The sequence below is a fragment of the Oxyura jamaicensis genome, chromosome 8 (assembly GCF_011077185.1).
Source record: "Oxyura jamaicensis isolate SHBP4307 breed ruddy duck chromosome 8, BPBGC_Ojam_1.0, whole genome shotgun sequence".
NCBI lineage: Eukaryota > Metazoa > Chordata > Aves > Anseriformes > Anatidae > Oxyura > Oxyura jamaicensis.
The window spans coordinates 12,692,317-12,711,787 of NC_048900.1; the positions used below are offsets into that span (position 1 = coordinate 12,692,317).

The window sequence follows — 19,471 nt, forward strand, 5'->3', positions numbered from 1 at the left end:
TTCCAGGTTATGTTCAATTCTAGAAGAGTTAAACTGGTAACTGGTGGTCTTCCAGGTCTTCTACTGATATCCAACTTAGCAGTTTCAAATTTAAAATCTGAGAGCTTCTGCACCTTTAGGTTCAGAGCAGAGAAAGCAAGGTAGATACTCTACATATAAAAACATCACGCCAGCTGCTTAGATGATGCAATTCTGTGTATCAGAAGAGAAGATGAGTATCAGCAGCCAAATGGTATTTAACCAAATTTCTTCGCTTTCATCGGTGTTACCTTTTTGAATTTCTGCCATCATTTAGGCTTTCGTACTTCCTATTAGTTCTAAAAATAGACTTGAGTAAGTATATCATCTTTAAAGGAAAATTGTATCTGGATACATTTATTTACTTCAAAGAGAAAGGGAAGCAGACCTCTATTTTAATTATGCCCAAACAAAACTGCAGACGTGATAGCTTGAGAAATGGGAAAATGCAGATGTCAGGACTGTGTAGGTGTTCAGAATTGTGGTGTGGGTAAAATAAAAGTAAAGGACAGGTGGTAAAACAGGGGTGGTAAATTGTAGTCAGCGTAGCAAGCGTTGGAAATGTTAGCAGAGCAACAACAACAAACATACCCCATCTAACGGACCCAGAGGAAACTTAGAGGACCTTTGGCTGTTGTAGTTAACCAACCTTAGCAAACCAGTGATTTGAATAATGGAGCACTTTTTATGGACATGTCAATCAGCTATGTTGGCACATGGCAAGATTAGCTTCTTGGCACAAAACCTCTGGTTCTTATGTGTTTATAACTACCCTCCTTGAAATTACCTTATGGGGTAATTTAGATAAGCTTTTGACATTGATGTTTATTTATTTCCCATAGAGAAAAAATGCTTAAATCTATAAAACCATGTTTTTATTCCTCTAATTGGTTTGGAAAAAATAGCAATTGATTTTTGTTGTTGGTGTCCTTATCCCCTGAGTTTTGGCACCGCTAACACTTTCCTGCTTATTTCTGTGGCAACTGGGGAGACACTTTTCCGGTCGTTGCACAGCACGCTGCAGCTGCAGACAGCCTAAACCTTTATTCTGCCTTTCCCAAAGTTTAAAATGCAAATCTGGGGTTCTCCCATGAATTTATATTTTCCTGAATATAAATTTCCACAGCCATTTAAGTCTTTCTAAACGTGTTTTTACTTATTTTTTTTTAAAAAAAGACATTAAACACACACTTAAAATGAGTATAAAGGAGGGGAAGTAATTTAAATGGCCACAGTAAACTCCTTTCTTCTTTCCCTCGGGGGAAACATCATCCTTAGGACGCTGTACTCCCATACATGTCAGTGCTGATTGCTCTGTCGTGGCCCCTGAACTGGTGCATTGGGATGGCAGGATTTTACAAGACAGAGAAAAGTAAAGCATGGGTATGAGTTTCAGCCTAGTGCAACTCTTGCATTTTCAGGGAGAATTCTCATTCTGTGCAGGTGGTTATTTGCTGGTGCCTGGAGGAGGTTTAGTAATTATCCGCTGTATTGTATAGTACCGCTGAACTGAACCCATGCTGTCCTTCAAACCACTGTGAAATAACTTGCACATCAGCTTTGGCTAAAGCACATTCTTTTTCTTGTCTTCTGGTAATTACAAGGGGCTTTATCAGTGTAAATATCTGTGAGCCTTACAATCTTTACCATCATTATCTTAATTACATTCCTTCCTGAAACACCAAACCCTCACCCAAGGTCTGGGGAAGAGGGATGGAGGCAGTGTGGGGTGTCCAAAACAGTCATTGTGGCTTTGAAACTTGCAGGAAGACAGTCCCAGCCCTGGGCTGGGCTCTGGGCTGACAGACCTCAGCTCTGAACTGGGGACGTAATGGGCTAGGGCAACTCCAAAATTTCTCAAAATGTCTCTAAACTACTGTAAGATTACTGTAAGACTTTAACCCCCTCTAGGCCTCTCTAAACCAGTATATATCACTTCTAAATTGCTCTAAAAGTCCTCTAATCAGCTCTGAGGAGCAGTAAGGACCTCCATATTGCTGCAGTGAGACCATTGCTTCAAAAACAGATGTAATTTACACAACTCTAAATGGTCTCTAAACCACTCTAAAACTCTTCTAATCAGCTATAAACAGCCACTAAATAGCTCTGAATATCTCAAAAGATTTATTACCACCTTTAAGATGCCTTAAAACTTCTTGTAAACAGCTCTAAATATCTCAAAATCTCCTTAAGTTCCTCGAAAACTCCGCAAAAGCACTCTAAGAGGTTATGAGGAACTGCAATAACCCCTCAAAGAGTGCAGTGGTCCTCTGAACTGCACTAACATCCTCCTAAACTTCCTATAAGGAGCTTTCAGGTTCATCTGATCTGATCTAGAATTTCTCTATATTGATCTGAAAACCTCTGAATTTAGACTCTAGAACTCCACCAAAAACCTCTAAAACTGCTTGAAGATGTTTTGAGGTGCTCTAAACCCCTGTGAAATAGCACTAGACATCTATGAAACATCTCTGATAGGCGCTTAAAGAGCTGTATTGCACCCCTTAATTGCTACAGACAAATTTTAAAAATCAGTTAACTGGTTCTAAAACACTCTAGAGAACCTCTAAACCAATCTGGACTTCTTTACACAGTTCCAGAATCAGCTGTAAACAAGGGTGAGCTGCTATAAACTCCAAAACCTCCACTTTACTGCTCTGAAAACAGCACTAATCTCATCTAAGCTACTTTACACTGCTTTGAGCAATACTAAAATACCACGAAATAGGTCTCAAAACCCTCTCCATCTCCATGCAACTGCTCTAAAACTTCTGCAGTTTTGAAACTGTATTTTAGAGAAACGATGCTAAAACCTCTTTTTGATCCTTTAAAACTTGATCCTGCTGACGAGTGCTGCGAAGCCACAAGCCTGTCTGAACTGATCTAACACGTCTAAAACCTGTTAACAGCTCTAAACCTATCTAGTGAAAGATCCCTGACATGGTGGGGGGTTGGACTAGCTTTAAGATCCCTCCCAACCCAAACCATTCGATGTTTCTAACGTCTTGTAAAGTGTGCACAAACTCCTGTAAAGTACTCTAAACAACTGAAAACTCCTGTACCTCTTCTAAAACGGTCAGAACTCCTCTAAGCTACAGCTCCTGTGTCTTGCTGTAAGCATCAATAATACACCTTTAAATACTTCTAAAATATCTTTAAATCTCCACTATGCAATTCTAAACTCTTATGCAGCTCTAAAATCCCTCTAAACCAATCTGTAACTCCTACAAACTGTTCTAAGCAGGTCTAATCTGACTTGGGGAAAACAGACTCTATAACCTCGGAATAGTTATGAAGCAGGTTATGTTTATTCGGCGCTGGACACAAGAGGTTAGCTCCACCTCACTTGTGCCCCAGCTGTTACTGGCAGCGTGCTTATATTAATGGGACAAATACATATTCATTTAATTTCCCGTAAGTCTCTTGTGTATTCATCAGGCCTCCAAAGAATCAAATCCACTTCAGCCCACTGTAAGACTTTCATATGCTGTCAATGCATTGGGCTTACGTGGGCAGGTTTTGCCAGCAGCACTAAGTAGCTCTAAAATTCTGTTAATATACTCAAAAAAATCTTCAAAAGTTCCTCTAAATATCTCTATGCAGCATTGAACTGCCTCTGAACCTCGCTAGAGATACTGTTCTGGGGCAAATACTGCTTAAGCTCTTCAGGAGTGACCCAGACGATGGGTAAGAGCGCCCTCAACAAGTTTGCAGATGAAAACACAAAGCTGGGAAGAGAAGCTGGCAGACCAGGTGGCTGTGCGGGCATCCAGAGGGACCTGGGTAGGCTGGAGACCTGGGCTGACAGGAACCTCATGAAGTTCAACCAAGTGCTTGCTGGGAAAAGCACTTTTCCACCAGGTGGAAAGCAGCTTGGCAGGAGAGGAGAGCTTGCTGGACAAGCTGAACGTGAGCCAACAGTATCCTGCTCGGGACTAAGGCAGTGCTTTGCCAGCAGGTTGAGGGGGAGGCAATCCTTCCCCTCTGGTCAGCACTGGAGAGACACAACTGGTGCTGGGCTTCTCTGTTGCATGGAGGACATGGACTTACTAGAGCCAATCCCATGAAGAGCCTTGAAGATGGTTATGGGGTTGGAGAATCTATTACAAGGAAAGGCTGATGGAGCTGGGACGGTTCAGTCTCAAGAAAGAGATTCCACATTACCCATATGGATGGAAAGAGCATAGAGAAGAGGGGATGTCTGGAAGAATGAGAAAGGCTCTTCTCAGCCTCAAAGAAAGGAAAAATACATGTGCTTTGTGAGAACCTGCTAGTGAAGCCAAATCCCAGAGAAAGTGATCACAGTGTGAATAGCCCACAGTGTGCATATTTTGGAATGGAGGAGGAATACCAGAATCCCAACCTCTGAGATTATTATGTGACTACATGAAAAATGTGCTCCCAGAGCACACAACAACAGGGGATTGTTTTGTAGATACTAGATAGTCAGAAAACGCCTTATAATGGAAGATCAGGAAGTGCATGCTGAAGGCATGCACCTGCACTTGCTTTAGGGATGAGAAACAGGTGTAGAAAACCTGGATGATTTTCCCCAGGAAGGATGGGGAGTGTTGTGCTGTGCGGGAGCTTCATTTCTCCATGGGGCCCAGACTGCACTGCATGTGCTACACATCTGGCAAAACCACACGTGGGAGAAGAAAACAAAAGCCACATGGGCTGCATGTTGGCAGCGGTTTTAGCAGCCCATTAGCCATTGTCTTCTGCTTGTTCAGTGCCATAACTCGTAGAATTATTTAGATTGGAAAAGACCCATAAGATCATCGAGTCCAACCATCACCTAATGCTACCAAGGCCACTGTTAAACCATGTCACAAAGTGATACATCCATGTCTCCTGAGTAACTCCAGGGTAAGCGACTCCACCACTGCCCTGGGCAGCCTGTTCCAGTGCCTAACCACCCTTTCTGTGAAGAAGTTCTTTCCCTCATTTAATCTAAGCCTTGGCACAAGAAGAGACCGACACCCTCCTCACTGCAGCGTCCTGTCAGGGAGTTGCAGAGCACGGTGGGGTCTTCCCAGAGTAAGCAGCCCCAGTTCCCTCAGTCCTCCCAGTTCTGGGTTTCTGTCCTTCTGGTAGAGAGGGGCTCAAAACTGCACACAGGGCTCGAGGTGCAGGCTCACTGCCCGAGTACAGAGGGGCAATCGCTTCCCTGCTGTCCTGATACAAGCCAGGCTGCCCTCGGCATCCTTGGCCGCCTGGGCACGCTGCTGGCTCATGGTTGACCACCACGCCCCGGTCCTTTTCTACCGGGCAACTTCCCCGCCCCAACCCTGTGCTGCTGCGTGGGGCTGTTGTGGCCCAAGCGCGGCCCCTCGCTGAATGCCATGCTATTGCAATTTGGTATTTCCGAAGAAATTCGCCCCGAACCTCCCCACCGCACCTCGGCCGCCCCCAGCGCGGGGGGCAGCCTCAGGCCTCTGCCTCCGGGGGCAGGCCCGGCCCCGCGGCGGGGCGGGCTGAGGCGGAGCGGAGCGGGGCCCCCCCACTGCCGCCGCGGAGCCGCCGGGGAGGTGAGGGGAAGGGAGCCGGGGGGAGCCGGGGGGGGGAGCAGGGGGGAGCCGAGCGGCCTCGGGGGGTCTGGGGGCGGCCTGGACGCGGGCCCCGCTCGGCCCTGAGCCCGGCCCGCCGCCGGCCCGCGGGGTCGCTGTGCTGCGGGGCGGTGTGGGCGCGCTGCGAGCTGTTTATTCTCTGCCGGGCGTACGGCAGACCGTAATCTGTGTGTCGGGAAGGAAAACAGATGGCTGCATCGCAGCAGCACTCACTGCTCCCGTTCCTCTCCTGGGATGGTGCCGCCTGCAGCAAGCTGACAAAATTGTCTCCAAGTGCTTTTCTCAGCCCAAAATAATGCCCTCGCAAAGTCCATTTTTTCTGAACTTTGCCTGTCCAGTTTTGTTGTTAACTGAAGTGAGTTGAAACAAAGCTTAAAGGGAGTCACTCTTATCTCTTCCTTTTCCAGACAGCTCAATGACACCCGGAAAGAAGCTCGAGGGTCTCGTGGCAGCTACAATCACTCCCATGACTCCCGATGGGTAAGCGCTACCTCGCATCACGGCGTGGAGCGTTGTCAAATTGCTCTGTCGACTGTTCCCTTAAAACACCGCTCTCCCCTTTTTTACTGGGAACAGATCAGATCTGGTTGGTTTTTAAATCAGATCTCTGATGAGGGAGGAAACTTCTAGGTGAGAAACTGCTCTCCGGGGTCCCCTAGCCTCTGTGTCCTCCTGTTCCCCAGCAAGTGCTGTAGGTCAGGGTTTGGAGAGTTTGGATCAGTCTTTCACCTGCTTTTCTGTTGTTTTGGTAGATGCAAATTAAATCACAGTAAGGTCATATGAATAGAATATTTTCAAACTTGTTAAGGGAAATCACAGTCCTGATTAGAAGAGCTCTTGTGAACTGGGCAGTAATTGTTTAACTCTGATGTCCCTTTACCCTTTTCTTACCCCTGGCTATCTCATGCAAGCTTGTAAGTGTATACATGTGTGCACAGAATTAGTTTAAACCAGAAGAAAATATTGCAAGGATTGCACAGTTCCAAAAATAACATCAAATCAAGAGCTGAAATTCTGCCTTCCTCAAATAAATGATGATTAAACAGATGCGTCCTTACTGTATTTTGATGTTGCAAGACGACTTGTTTGGAATCAGGAAAGGGCCCTGAGCTCCTCTGATTTGTCAAGATCCACTTGTGTTTCTGAGGGAGGTTGAGAGTTGCTAATACATTTGTCTGAATATAAGCCTTTACTTTTGAAAAATACTGTAAAGCAGGGTACTGTCACAGTAAGGGAACTCATCTGCATTGCAGTCACTGCTTAGTTTCTTAATTTAAAGGAAACTTGATTCTGATTTCATTTGTTATTACTTCTTGAATTTATTGCAACGTATGTATGTATGTGGAGAGTGGAAATGTAAGGAAACAGCAAAGGAATATTACACACTGATAAAATAAATTTGCTCTGGAGAGAAGATAAATCTAGAATTCATTTTCCATCATTTGTCAGGAAAGTCTGTTGTTTTCCTCATTCTTTAATGAGAGAGAGAGGTCAAAGTCACATGCAACAGACACCATTACGCAGTCTGTGTTGAGCAGTTACAAGTATAGTTTAACTGTTTGCCAGCATGTGCACAAATATATTTGTGGTCTCAAGAGAACTCTTGGTTCCCCTAACAATCCAAAAGGTTTGAGTTTGCCTAATTTCTTGTGGAATGTAGCACATGCTGAAGGTGTCATACCTTGGGGTATTTGTGTGTGTAGAAATCCAAGACATCAGAAATACACGTCTTTATTTTTGATTACTGAATCTCTAAGTTTAAAATTGATGTGAATAGAGATTTACAGTTGCTGAGGCTCCTAAGGTTGCTGCGGTTCCTTTCATTTCAGACAAGTCAATCTTTCAGTGATTTGCCAATATGTGGATTATCTGGTAAGCGAGCAGAAAGTGAAGAACATCTTTGGTAAGTTGTTTTTGTTTTTGTTTTTCCACAGAAACAGTGTTATGTCCCCTTTGCCTGGATAGGAAACCTATGATATCTTGCCTGATAAGAGCTGTAATGGGAGGGACTGTGGATATGGGATCATCAGTGATGTTTATATTAATCAGTGGAAAGAGTGTAAGCAATACTTAAGAGATCTGCTTTTGCCTACACACCATTTCTTTGTGGGGTAAAATAAGCGTTGCCTTCATACAGTAACTGGATAAAGCAATGAATGGATAACGCTGTGCTGGCAGACAAGACTCAATTGAATGATTCTTCCCATTGACCAAGCAGGATGTAATCATCTGACTTAAATAACATCTGCTCAGTATTTCAGAGAATCCGATGGGCTCATCAAAGCCAAGTGAGCTTCTCTAAGAGCCCTCCGATGCACTGGGTGATACCAGAGTGGTCACTGCTCTCATCCTTCTCTTCTGCCTCCATCTAAGGGGCTGCTGCCAGGGCTTAGGGGTGGCTGGATAGATAACACAGCATCTGCTAAACCACATTTGTTCACAGCCTGGTGTACTTTAGTAAGGTGAAGCCGGTGCTGAGATTTCTGTTCGAAATTTCAGTTAAGAGTGGCGGAATGAAAAATGGAGTGTGCTAGTGACTTCAGCTGTCTGTTTAATCTGTTGTTTTGTGACTGAGCATACTGACATTTCGTTCTCTTCAAGAGGTGCTTTAGCCTCAGATACATGGTTCCACTCACCAAATTTCAGACTTTTTCCTTGGAGTGGAGGAATGACAGTCCCTCTGCTTGGCTAGCTGCTTATCCCTTCGTGCACTTGTCTCATTGCTGGGGGAAGAAGGTTTAACAGTTTAACAGTTTCAGCAGCTGAAACACCCAGGTTTTGGATGCAAGCATTTAGTGATGATCCCCTTGCAGATGCTGGTGCAGACCTCTGTTATCTTAAAATGAATTGGAGGAAATATAATTCTGCTTAATTTCATCAAAATTGTCAGTACTTGCCTTCAGGAAAAGCAATGTGTGTAGGCCAGGCCTCAGCAACTGTGTTGTATTGTGTTGAAACAGTGAATGGCACCACAGGAGAAGGCCTGTCCCTTAGCATCCAGGAGAGGAAGCAGTTGGCAGAAGAATGGGTGCACCAAGGAAAAGACAAGTGAGTAGCTGAGAGGAAACAGGGGAATTCTACATCTCATGTTATTATATAGGCTTGCCTAAGACATGTATAGCCAGGAAAAAAAAACGTTGATGATAGCTTTTTTTTTCTTTTCCTTTGAGTATTTTGTTGTTGGGCTTTATTCCCCAGCTCCTTTATCATAGAAGCCTGCTTTTTTGTTGCTGCCAGTTAGCTGGTATCCATCTCCTTGGGGAGCTTGTAAGAGTGCTCCTCTTCACTACACTGAAGGATGGATGGAAATAAAGGGCTATTTAAAGCCCTGTGAGCAATTGTTAACCTTTTAATATATTCATTAAATTATTTGGTATGGGGGAAGCTGGTGTGAAGTATGTAAAGTCAGTGGCAAAAGAAGGAATTCCACCTATATCTAAGTGCAAGTCTCTTCTCTGTCTCCTGCACCTATTGTAGTCTTCTATCACTTGCCTCTGCCTTCTCCTTAGTCGCTGTCAGAAGATGTGGAGAGAAGGAGGTGTTTTGGAGTAGGAGTGAGATAGTGAGCGGTAATAAACTGATGTGAAGGCTTGCGGTCTGTATGGATCTAAAGGTGAAACACAGAAACAGGACTGATGGACTGGAACCTGGAAAATACTCTTGGCAGGATCAGACAGGCAAAGGTGCTGCTGTCTTTTAATGTAGCCCAGTGAAGTTCTTGTTCTGTGGCTTCCTAGTCTGAAGTGATTCATTTAGGCAGACTGGTATTTTTCACCATCACTAAAACCTTCTGAATTTGTTGTTTTGCAGACTAGATCATGTGATCATTCATGTGGGAGCACTAAGTCTACCAGAGTCCCAAGACCTGGTGTGTATATAATACGATTCTTTTTCACTATGTGTGTAATAAATTAAAAAAAGCAGATGTACCTTCAGGTATTTTCTGTTCTCTCTCTCATAGGCAAGACACGCAGCAGCCATAGGTGCTAGTGGTATTGCTGTAATAGCCCCCTTCTTCTTCAAACCCACAAACAAAGGTGAGTAGATGTGATTGCCAGACCTCCCAAGGCCCTATTCTATTGCTCTCAAGCCACTAGCAGTATTTTCTGGCAAAAGAGAGCTCAAGACCTCTGAGGACCAGAGATGATAATTCTGCTCCTTGCGGAGGAAGCGTGGTTTTCCTCTGAGAAATAGAGGAGTTTCCAGCTGCTTGCAAGATTTCTCTTCCAAATTCCACATCTTGAAGGATATTTTGAAAGGGTGGGCATTTCAGCCGTGCAGTAATTCTTTAGCTCTCACATGTGCTCTCTTTCTTCTTTGGAAAATATTCTGGTGGTAGCGTTTGTACACTTGTGCCATGTCTGGCACCACGAGAAAACAAAACCTAAAAGAAAAATGTTTTTTTCAAGGATGGTCTTCAAGAAGTCTCACAATAAAAAGTGTGAGGGATGGCATTTGGGATATATCTTGTTAGCGTGTTGTGAAAGGAGGAGTTGCTCATTGAAATAGTAGTTGACTACCCTGCTGTCTTAAAACAGAGCACTGAGTTTGTGCATGATCTGGATGGGCTTTTCTAGAAAGCAGTCAGTCCTGTGCTGACCCTTGGTGGACACTGATCAACTCAGTAAGCTGTTGGTATAGCAGTGCCCCTTGTATTGCAGTGATGTTTGTGACTTTGTGGCATACCTCTGCCCCTAGCAGGGTTACCCATCTCTTGGTTCTGTGCCCCTAAGGGTACCTGAAAACTTACAAATTGAGTGGTTTTGCTTTCAACATGATGGACATAATGTAAAAGAACCACATGATGTTTTTAGGATTTGTAATAGAAATGTTAAATTTTGTCTGGATTAATTATGAATGGAATTGTTTACATGAAAGCACCAGAAGAAACAGGAGTGGATTGCCAGAATGACTGGTATTGATAGCCAAGAACACAATCAGTGGCAATCAAACTGGTAAGCACAGAGGAACAGCACAAAGATTAGCAGAAGGTCTTTGCTGTGATTGTAGTAGAATGACAGCAGGGTTTCAGCACATGGCTCTTTGACATTATTCTTCCTCCTATGCCAATGTAAAGATTGTCTAAGATTTATGAATGACACCATGGAAAGATTCTCAGGAAGAATGTAAACCGTAATAACTCTCTTTTTCCCAAAATGGTGCAAAAAAAGTTGTTGAGGGACCTGTTTGCTATCACCATTTGAGCAGAACCCCAGTGAGGTGGATGTGAACTTCATCCCTTGTCCTCTGTGTTGAGCACAAGTGGGAGAGACCGCTTGGTCTGGTGTTTGAAGTCCTGAAGTTTGGATGTGTGAGAGTACATATATCTGTAAGAGAATGAATGTGAGTTACTGAAATCAGTTTGGTTTGAAATAAACACCTTTGCCTTCCCTAGGGTCTTCCACTGAGTTCTGTTACAGTTGATTTTTGTGATCTGTGCAGGTTTTTATATTACTGGCTGTGCAGGGTATGCGAGCTGTGGATGGCCTATCCCCAGACCCTGTCTGCTGCGCATCTGAACTCTGTCACTGCGGCTAGTCTCCGTGTCTTATGGGAGTACTTGGTTGTTTTCTTCCAGATGAACTGGTTGCTTTCTTACAGAAAGTTGCATCTGAAGCCTCTGGGGTTCCATTTTATTACTATCACATTCCTCCTCTGACGGGTGTAAAGAGTAAGTACTTCTTAGTCAGCTCTTCCTGAGCCCCTAGACGTGTAGCATCCTGAGTAACCCCAGCAGCTGGTGTGACTGGTCTACCAGCACTACAGAGCTGCTTGGCATCCTTCCCCAAAATGGGAGGTGAATCCAAGACTGGAAACTGTAGAAGTTGAATTCTTCTACATGGGAAAAGGTCACTGCTGCTGATCTTGTGACACCCGGAATGGAGGAGGTGATGCTGACTATGGCTTTGCAATTAGTGTGGGCAAAGACAGATAATTGCCCCAGGTAACCACAGTTAGATCCCAGTTTTTGCAAGACAGTGAACACCATTTCTCTTGGTATCCTCTCACTGCATTGTCATGTTCAGGTTATGTGGTATTTCTGGGTGTATGAATTTATCTTTCTTCTTTGTTGCCAGTTCATTGCTCAGTTTTCACTTGTCCAGGGTTTTTATTTCTGATCTGGCAAAAGGAGTGTTTCATAGAAAATACCTTTTTTGTAACTTTGGGAAATGGTGACATTGAAGTTGTCTGATGGGTCGGTTTAGAACTATGTAGTTTACCAAGCTTAGGCCAAAAGTGATTAACTTGCAAATATTAAGTGTACCACTTGGGGAGTAAACGGGGCAATCTCCCAGAGCAGGGATGTGTTTCTTCATGTGAGGTTGCTGTTATGCACAGTTCGTGTTGAAGAGTTGCTGGATGGAATCAGAGAGCAGATCCCCACCTTCCAGGGTGTGAAGTTTAGCGACACAGACCTCTTGGACCTTGCACAGTGTATAAACAAGAATGAGAGTGAACAGTTTGCATTTCTTTATGGGGTGGATGAGGTAAGAGGCTCCCCTTTAAGTGACTTCTTCTAAGGCATTCTCTTGCTTCAGCCTTGAGGAAAAAAATAATCCTGGACATTCAGTGCCAGACAGTTTTGCTATGCCTCCCGCCGCCCCCCCCCCCCCCCCCCCCCCCCTTTCTTTTGTTAAATGAAATAAAAATGTTCTCTTTCTCCCCACATGCCAAACTAGCAACTGTTGGGTGCACTGGCAGTAGGGGCAAACGGAGCAGTTGGAAGGTCAGTACGGCTTGGACCCCCGTCCCCCTCCCACACACACCTTACTGGTGTATCTTCCACTGTCTGCACGGTGTTTTTGTGACTGTCCTCCGTCACGGTCTTGGGGCATTCTCTAGGGTAAAGCTGCACAGTACAGAACAGACAGACAAGCCAGCTCCAGTGCTAATGATGGGACCGTTGTGTCATCTGGGACCTCAGAGTGGGTTAGTTTAGATGATTATTGCTGCAGTCTGGAAGCTGACCACAGAATCACAGAATCATTCAGGTGGGAAAAGATCTCTAAGATCATCTTGTCCAACCTTTAACCTAGTGCTAAAGTCCACCACTAAACCATGCTACTAAGTCTACCCTCAGGTTTCAACATACTTCTTTATGCTCATGGCAACTTTTCAAAGTAGGAAATCCCTTTTATCTTCATTATATGGATAAGGAACCAAAACCCAGAAAGGTAAAAATGATTTACTTTAGTTCACATGAGAAGTCTGTGAGGAAATGGGCTCTGCAACAATGCTTGCTGAGCTTTTCTGATTTGACTTCTGCCCCTTGTACTAGGCTGTGAGGTTGCTTAAATGAATTCCTGTATGCCACTTTAGCTTTTAGTGGATGATCCATTAAAAGAACAAATAACTGGAACGTTTGAATTCTGAACTTAGTACAGTTAGTATGCTGAACTTCAGTATTGCCCAATTATTTCTTTTTATTTGTAATTTTGAAAAATAATCCTGTTTGGAAAGAACTGGGGAGAGAAATCTGATCTCTTAAACTCTTCCATAGGGCTTGCATACTTCTGATGCTTGACTATTAACCATTCATAGACTGCAGGAAGGTAACAATGGCATTCTGATCATGTCAACAGGGAATGCTTATGGCTACTTTGTTTCAGAGGTTCTAAGCTCCCTCTTTGCATTTACTGATTGGTTTGTTTGTTTGTTTGTCTTTGGCAGCACATACAACTATTTGGGTAGAAAAACCAAACTGATGTTGCAAGCTTTTGCAAAGGCAGACCATGCATTAGCACAAAAGTATCAGGTACAGTATTTTCGCTGTCCCTAGTAGGATTCTTTCTCCTACACTGTGCTGGGAGTGTTTTTTTTCTATGTGGTTTTGTCACCCCTACACTGAGATCCCTCTATTAGAGTATATTTCTTTCAGTTCCAACCCTCTGCTTATTATTCACCTCTCCTTGTATTCTGACCAGTCTTTACTGACTTACTTTTAACCAAGACTTCTTCACTTGTCCTTCAACACTTGGATCTCATCTATGCAGAGCGGGCAATGGCCTGGCCTTTTTCCTTGAACAAGTTGACAGTGGCCAAGCCCCTTGGCTAGGAATATTCTGGTGGTAGTTTACATGAAGTAATGCAGAAAGCTGTCCCAAATCAGCTCAGCTCTAACCCCTCCTGGTCTTTGGCTGCTTGAAGGTTTTTGAGTAGTTCTGAGCAGTCAGTATACAAACTATACTCAGCGTTTTAATGTCCCGTTCGGACATTTGATGCATCCTTCTTTTGCCTTAAAATAGAAATGACTGCAAGATGAATGTCTAAAGGACATCTGATCTATGCAGATGTAAAATCTTTAGAGCTTGATGTGAGACTTGCCAGTATTCTCAGACTGCTTGCAGTAAGAGACAGCCTGAGCATTAGTAATGAGGCTGAGACTGATGGCTTTCTAATAGCCACCCCTACCTCCCCTATTCCACTGGAGCAGAGTTAGTATTTCACACAGAGTGGCTAAGTGGCCAAGGGCTTTTCTTAAAGCTGTGCAATGATTGCGTGTAATGTAACTATCATAATAGCTCTAGGTGCTTTTACATCTTAAAATCTGAAGGGGTGAATAAGCTGCTGTTTGTCTGTTCTAGTTTCTCATTGGGGAATTTCTCAACTTTGTCATCAAACTAGGTAAGTTTTACGCTGCCCTTGTCCCTTCTTATATCTTAAAATGCAGACTCAATGCTCCAGAAATTCTCCTGTTGCTGTACCCTCAGAATTTCCTTCCTGAAATATTTCACAATGAGAAACTGTTGCTTATGCAGTTTCCTGAGTTGATAGCAGCTGGGAGCTCAAAGGGAGCTGACCAAGCATCCCTGACAGAACCCACTCTCACTTCCTTCCTTCTGCTGCAAAAAGAGCTTCAAAGCTGTGATTTTCCTTTTTTATTATCCTATTATTTTTTTTTTCCTTTTCTGCCTCCAAATGCCCTTTTTAACATCATTTCTGGAGAGTCATTTTTCTGAAATGGTGATGCCCAAGGAGGATAACACAGCTCTGATACTTGTCTCTCCTTCCTTGCTGTAATTAAAGATTAATCCTGTTCCAGGTTGTATAAGGCCAAAGTATTCTGAAATGGATGATTTTTAAAAACAAAACCAAGTTATAATATAAAAAGCAATTTAAAGCAACCAAACCAGAGTATTGGAGGGAGACTGGGATGTTTCATGGTTATGTTTCATGGTTTTCACATAATGAATAGAATGGTCCGACATGCTATTGCTATACACATTGTATTTAAACCCTGATGAATCTGGCTGAGCTTTCAGGTTAAATGTCAGAGGAAATGCTCAGAGATGCATAAGAAGACTTGAGATATGGACAGGTAGGTCCCCTGAAGTCTCCTGTAGAGGTTTAAGCAGGTGCCTGGTGTCACTGCCACACGGCAGCAGGATGTCACCGCTCCCAGGGCTTTATTCTATGTGAGTACTCTGTAGGTTGCATCAGGGATAGCTATGAGGCTGCAAATGTTGGGCTGCAAAAAGTTAAGTGGATGTCTAAGAAAATACTTTGCCCCTATATCTGTAGAAGGGACACAATAGTAGTATTAATATATTAAAAATAGGCATAATTTTTACTGTAATGTCTTTTCCTGCCTGCAAACACAATCATTGCTTCTTCATTGCACTGTTCTCACTTCCGAGAAGCGCTTAAAGCCTGGATGGTGGCAGATCACACTGTGTGCTCCTGCTTTTTTGGCACCTACGCAGCGACTGGTTTGAGTGAAATGATCTGTAAGTGACCTGATTTTTGCTTTCATCTGCCCAGGTTTTGGTGTCGCACAGACGAAAGCTGTAATGACTTTTGTTTCTGGCATCCCCATGGGACCTCCCCGGGCTCCGCTTGTTAATGCCTCTGAGGAGTTCATTGCCAAGGCCAAAGCCAAGCTGGATAGCATCGCGTGGCCTGATGGTGACTGACTTCACTCCCCTGTCGGTCTGGAAGTAGAGGCTCCTTTTCTGGGATTCACCATCACTCGGCACATTCCCCAGGAGATAGTTTGGCTGTGATTTCTTTCAGGGAGTTGGCAGTGTGCCTGAGCCTCATCCTGGCACAGCTGGCACATGTGTAGCTGCCTTCTTGTGTAACTCTGCTCTGCTGCCCTGGAGCTCTGCACTGCCCAGGACCGGCTGGTATCTTCAAAAAAATAAAAAGAAAAAAGAAAAAAGGAAAAAAAAGCTGGGTTTCTCCAGTGGAGGGATCCTGACTCCTTTTGTATCAGAAGGAGGAAGGTCGGTCTGCACCTCCCTCCACTTAGACCATGTTTTGTCTTCCCTTCCTGAGTGTCTCCAGCACTAGTGTGTTTTTTTTTTTTTTTAAACACTACTCTGTTTTAAACACTGCTCTTTTAAACATCTGCTTGCTCAGGCTGGTATTTCATTGTTTGTCACAAAGTCACTGGGACACCGTTGTGCCTCCTCTCATTGCTTTTGCACGCCTTCACTTAATGTACGATTTAAACCAAGACTTTTCTAACAGCCTTTGGCTCTCGTATGAGTGGGTGTCACTATTCCCTTTTCCTTGCAGCATACCAGTGACCCTGCCACCTTGTGTCCCTCAGCCCCACACTGTTCCTGCTTCTCCCTGCTCTGACCCATGCAACCTCGTTGTGGGCAGCTGGGTGCTCAGAGAGTGCCTGGAGACACCCTGCTGGCTGCAAGCTTGTCTGTGTGACAGCCAGAACATCCCTGCTTCTTGCCTGCGAGCGCAAAGTGCACTGATCTACTTTGTCTGGGGAAAGTAGCCTGGCAAAAAGCTCTTAGTGTAAAACATCAGCTGTAAAGAACTACGGTCATATGCTGAACATGTGCTGAAATGTATTAAAAAAAACCTGTTGGATTGGCATCTGGTGTGTGTGGTGTTATGATACTGCTCTGTTCTTGGCTCCAGGAGTCATGAATGTGGCAGCAGAGAGCTTGGAGTTCAGGTTGGCTTTGGGAAGGAGCTAACTCCGGGTGCGAGGTACTTGTACGGGAGGTTAGTGGTAAGAAATACCAGATCTGCACTGAGCATTGGATCTGTCATTGTACCCTTCCTCCTCCTTCATCTTCCCCACCAAAAACCCAATAGCAAATCTGGGAAGCACAGTGATACCGAGCCAGGCTTAAGGTACTGAGGCTGAGATTGCACATGATTCCCGAGAAGGCTGTGTGCCCACGGCTTGTTGAACCATTCGGAATTTTGGGCGTGGAGGGCTAGTGACTGCTCACAGACACTTAACAGGTGAATGGAGAGCGCTCCCTAAAACATTCCCTTTTATTAATTTTGATGATATGGGACAGTGGTTGTAAATCCAGTTTCATCGGTGTTACCATTTTCATGGCAAACTGATAGTCAGTTAGTCTTTGGAGCCTCTTAAGCAGAATCCCAGAAAAGTGTGTTTGGTGGTGAGGAAATGAGTGTTAGCTACCTACACCAGAGGATGGATGCAATCTGCTGGTAGTGCTGTTGTACAAAACTGTGGTTGAGGCTGGCTGGACTGTTGCAAATCTGCCTGTTTGGGGGTGTTTTTTTTTTTTTTTTTTTTTTTTTTTTTTTTTTTTTTTCCAGAAATAAGAATTGTATTTTAGTTAAAAGCAGTTCACATGGTCAGCAGAGCAAAGAGCAGAAATCAGGAGCGCATAAACGATCTATCCATGTGAAGCTGAGATGAAATGGAGTTGCTGACTATGGATGTAAAAGGGGAGAAAATAACTACTTAAAATGAGGGGCAGTGGTCGCAGAAAAACAGGTATAAGATGTCTGCTTGGTCTGAATTTTGAATGGGCTTCCTGTGCTCAAGTTTTGTAGCAGCCTCTCAGTCAGGCTAACGGTGTAAGGTTGTGGAAAGGACGGCTCTGTTTCTGACAGCCTTGTAGCTGTAATCATGAGGAACAACAGCAGAGGACGCACAAGCTCGCTCCTGGTGTTTTCGACTGGGGCTTCGGGGTTAAGGCCGAGGAAGGTGAAGCTGTGCGAAGTTGGCTGCTGTGTCTCGGCAGTATCCCTCCCTGCACTGATTCATTTTCTTCACCAAGGTTTCGGGAAACACTCACACGCCCTGGGAATGGACTGCAGGCGTTTTCTTTACTAGGTATAAAGTATTTTCTGGCCACAAGCTGTATGTTCAAACCCTATGGGAACGTGTGTGTATATCTATGTAGATAGCTATAGATATATACAATGATATGTAATAATGCTTGTTAATATTTGTTCTGTACTTATTAGCAAGTCAAATTTAGTATTTTGGTATTAATTACTGGTTTTCAAGACACTTTAACTTGTATGTGCAGCAAGTCTCTTTATTTACAGGTTTGGGTGGAAGGCTTTAACTATGTTTCACAGGCAATTCCACAAAGAAGAACGATGTTTGAGACTTTGTCACTTAGTTCAGGTGAATGAAATGAAGAGGGACAAAATTCCTGCTTTTAGGGTAAGCCTCTCTTTCTTCTTCCCAAAGGCTAATCTTTGATTGCAGTACTGTGCATCCAGGTGCATTTCATTTCTGGAGTTCAGTTTGGCTCCCGTGTGCAGTGAAGAACAGTGAACGGGCAGAACTGCCTGCAGTGCTGGAAGCCTGGAATATATACGGTGAAAGATGGAGGATGATATGGTAAAAACAGCTGTGTTTTGCCTAACTGGTGAATCTGGGGGAGAATTCACAGTTCCTGTAAAGTGCATTTCAAGGGTGACTACGAAAATGTTTAATACTGATACTGACACTGGGAATTGTTTTAAATGGCACATTGTGATACATAATACTGTGCATATTAAAAGCAAACAAACAGAAACAGCACCATCATGGACATTTCAAACCAGACATTGAAAATGTGATGGTTTTTCTTAACCATAAATGCCTTCTGCTGTAGCTCCTCATGTGTAGTAGGATCACTGGTTGTTACAATGTTTGACATACATTGAGGAGGAAGGTGACTCTTATCTTTACAACAGTTTTAGAGTACAGTAACTAAAGCATTAAGCTAAGTATTAAATGTTGGGAGAGGAAGGAAGAGTCCTTTTCCAGTGTCCCATTAAAGATATATCTAAGTTACATAGTTTGGTTGGTGGAAGCAGTGTCCGTGCCTCATTAGCCTGGGTGAAGCCCTTTGTTAATAGGAGCTGTGTTATTTCTGATGGACCAGTTAGTTTCATGGCAATGCAGTGTGCTGCACGGCTAGATCCTAAGCAGTGATAGCATGCTCTGTATCCTAAATAGAGCAGAGGTGGTGTGATCAGTTAGCTTCAAAATGGGAAGAATTCAAACTGTAATTATAGACCGTGGTTTTGTCACTTCCTAAGGGCGTTAATGTTTTCTTTTTTGTTTGTGTGTTGGTTTGTGTGTTTGTATTCATAAAGAATCTTTTGAGTTCTCTTGGATATAAGATGGAACAGTATTTGTTAGTTTTCCCTGGGTGCTGAAACAGTTGATTTTATAATTGCTGAAATTCAGTAAGTCAGGGCTACTTGTGGGGTAGAAATGCTTTTATAGAACACTGTATGAAACTTTTTTTTTTTCTATACTAGACCTCAGAATCAGAAGTAGAGGACTTAAATGATGAGCTGTGCGAGAACTGGACCTTGGAAAATACCAAAGCATGTCTGAACCATGTTTTTCCAAAAGGAGATTTGAGAAGAATATAAATAGACTCGAATTGGGCCTGACCACAGCAAGTTTGGTAGTTTTAGGCACCTGCTATGTATCAAGGGTTAGAAATAATTTTGGTGACGGTGGCTACGCACAGTAATTTGCAGTGCCACTTGTTAAAGCAGAACTCTACCAGAACCATTAACATTTACAAGAGAGCAATTAAAGTCCTTGAGAGAAAAATAAGGTGTCTCCACATTCCTTTCTGAAGTTTCTTCCTTCTCCATTTTGCTGCCCTTGACTTGGTTTGTAGACCATTTTACCA

The 19,471-nt window shown here is 43.6% G+C and overlaps 1 protein-coding gene across 3 annotated transcripts; it reads left to right on the forward strand.

Moving 5' to 3' along the window:
* The first annotated feature begins 1,285 nt into the window (after window positions 1–1,285).
* Window positions 1,286–19,228, forward strand: NPL (N-acetylneuraminate pyruvate lyase). 3 transcript variants are annotated; one of them, XM_035333473.1, is made up of 12 exons: window positions 1,286–1,403; window positions 6,000–6,068; window positions 7,418–7,491; window positions 8,549–8,636; window positions 9,399–9,456; window positions 9,550–9,625; window positions 11,167–11,259; window positions 11,928–12,076; window positions 12,269–12,315; window positions 13,260–13,344; window positions 14,174–14,213; window positions 18,022–19,228. In XM_035333473.1, the coding sequence occupies exons 1-12, from the start codon at window positions 1,315–1,317 to the stop codon at window positions 18,024–18,026; spliced, it is 873 nt and encodes a 290-aa protein (XP_035189364.1). In that variant the 5' UTR covers window positions 1,286–1,314; the 3' UTR covers window positions 18,027–19,228. The 3 variants fall into 3 exon arrangements, with proteins under 3 accessions (XP_035189364.1, XP_035189362.1, XP_035189363.1); XM_035333471.1 differs by lacking the exon at window positions 18,022–19,228 and adding an exon at window positions 15,351–16,427 and having other exon boundaries at window positions 1,296–1,403; XM_035333472.1 differs by lacking the exons at window positions 1,286–1,403; window positions 18,022–19,228 and adding exons at window positions 5,490–5,549; window positions 15,351–16,427.
* Window positions 19,229–19,471: the final 243 nt, after the last annotated feature.